The sequence below is a fragment of the Colobus angolensis genome, unplaced genomic scaffold, assembly GCF_000951035.1.
Source record: "Colobus angolensis palliatus isolate OR3802 unplaced genomic scaffold, Cang.pa_1.0 Scaffold255, whole genome shotgun sequence".
NCBI lineage: Eukaryota > Metazoa > Chordata > Mammalia > Primates > Cercopithecidae > Colobus > Colobus angolensis.
The window spans coordinates 3,170,289-3,172,187 of NW_012115766.1; the positions used below are offsets into that span (position 1 = coordinate 3,170,289).

The following is a 1,899-nucleotide window of genomic DNA, read 5'->3' on the forward strand; positions in this document are numbered from 1 at the left end:
CCCACCTCCACCAAGCTCTCTTGCCAGCGGCCACCTTTCCTGAGCAGGAGCCAGAGGAATGCAGGGAGAACAGGAAAGAATGAATGATGCCCCCAAAAATGGAGCGTCTGCCCTGAGCAATGATGGGATCCCTCTGGTTCTCAGTCAAGTGGATGAACCCCACATTGACCTGTCATGTCTCCCCTCTCCTGGTCCTTCACCCTTGGACTTAGAAATCCTCTCAGTGAGGACAGAGATACAGCTTTTTCCTGCCCAAGTGCCTTTCTTAGGAAAGAGTAGAAAGGATCACCCAGCTTCCAATGGAACAGAGAGATGCTGTCAGCTTTTTGTGAATCTCTGAGAGCTCAGCTCAAGCCTTCTTTTTTTTTTTTTTTTCTGAAGGTTAGCACATCCATCACATCCCCTAATGCCTATTCAGCATCTGTTCTCTAAAGAGTCAGGGAGTTGCCTCCAGGGGGACTCTTTCAGGGAGACCACAGTTATTTAATGCAAGGCAGAGAGTTCTTTTAGTGTTCGCTAGGAGTCTGATACCATAATTCAGATTTACGGAATAAAATTCTAGAAGAAATTTGGTTGAGAAACAGGTAGAGTTTGATGTAGATTCTGGGGCTACTGTAGCTGCCCAATACTGCTTCTGGGAGCCTCGGTTCTTAAACACCACTGAACATGGCCCTGGGCCCAGGTCAAATTTGTAGGAGGCATGGTAAAAGATGTACACACACACACACACCAGCACTGATGGCTTATGTTCCCAGTGTGCCCCAAGGTGCCAAAGGATTTCCCAAATTCAGAAATGTTCAGAGTCTTCTGTGTATGGCAGGGAGCACTGCGATTAAATGTGAGCATTTTTGTGTCTGTTGACTTATGGAGATGTACAATGCCTGGTTCACAGTGAAGTCAGTTCTACAGAGTTCTTGCAGAATTGTCCAGATGTGGCAGGGTCCTCCTCTTCAGAAACGGGAGATGAGAGGAGGTGCTAGGGGGCAAAGGTGGGATGCAGGAATTGGCCATACAGAGCTGCCCCTCGCTGGAGTCCAGGCCCTTTCAACCCCATCTTTGCCAGAGCTTTGACCCCTTCACCTCCAAATGCCCAGATAATAGGAAGCAATTTCTGTCCCTTTTCTGAGTACCTCTTGCTTCACCAGCCCTCCCCAGACCAAACACACCCCAGACAAGGATGGGGGCAGGTAAAGTTTCCAGCTGTGACATCGGGGCAGTGCAATGTCAGAGGGCCAGAAGTTACATTATCTTACTTACTCATTTCCTTGTACTAGGCAGGGAGGAAGTCCCATAGACTCAAGTCTGTCAAAGGACGGTGTGGACACTTCCTCTTTCCTGACCTTTGTGTCACTCCACTTGATCTACCTCCTACCCATGACCCCCTCTTCCAAGTCCCCAGGGCCTGATGTCCTGACCCCTTCCCCTCCTTGGGAAATTGATCCTTCCCTCCTCCACCACCAGTTCACGCAGCCCCTTCTTGTATCTTAGAAAATTCAGCATCTCAGGCTTTGTTCCAACTCACACAGAGCCTCTTTGCCCAGCCTTTGCTAAGTCAGGATTGGAGAAAATGGAAGGCAAAAAGGAAGATTAGTGAGCTCATGCACGCCAGCATGGCCAGAGAGAAGTTGGCCTTAGGTACATCAGAGTCAGGACCCAAATACCCCCGGACGCTCCCTGCCTACAGTCCTGTGTCTGTGCGGGTTAACTTCTTTCTCTCCAGCTAGAGTTAGGCTCTAGTGCAAGCCTGATGGAGATAGTGGGTGTTTTATTCCAGTTCAGACTCCCCAGCAATGAGACCTGCAACAGACATCCTCTGTTGTTATCTAGGGAACCAGCCAGTCAAGTGAGACTTGAAGGAAACATATTCCTTCTGGCTGGGTGTGGTGGTTTATGTCTGTA

At 49.2% G+C, this 1,899-nt stretch overlaps 1 protein-coding gene across 1 annotated transcript in view; it reads right to left on the reverse strand.

The window, feature by feature from the left end:
• Positions 1 to 1,103, reverse strand: part of ALOX5AP (arachidonate 5-lipoxygenase-activating protein) — a 45,050-nt gene extending 43,947 nt beyond the window's left edge. The window contains exon 1 of the mRNA XM_011946921.1: positions 731 to 1,103. Coding sequence (XP_011802311.1) covers positions 731 to 846 — 116 coding nt within the window. The 5' untranslated portion in view covers positions 847 to 1,103. The remainder of the gene's footprint in view (positions 1 to 730) is intronic.
• Positions 1,104 to 1,899: the final 796 nt, after the last annotated feature.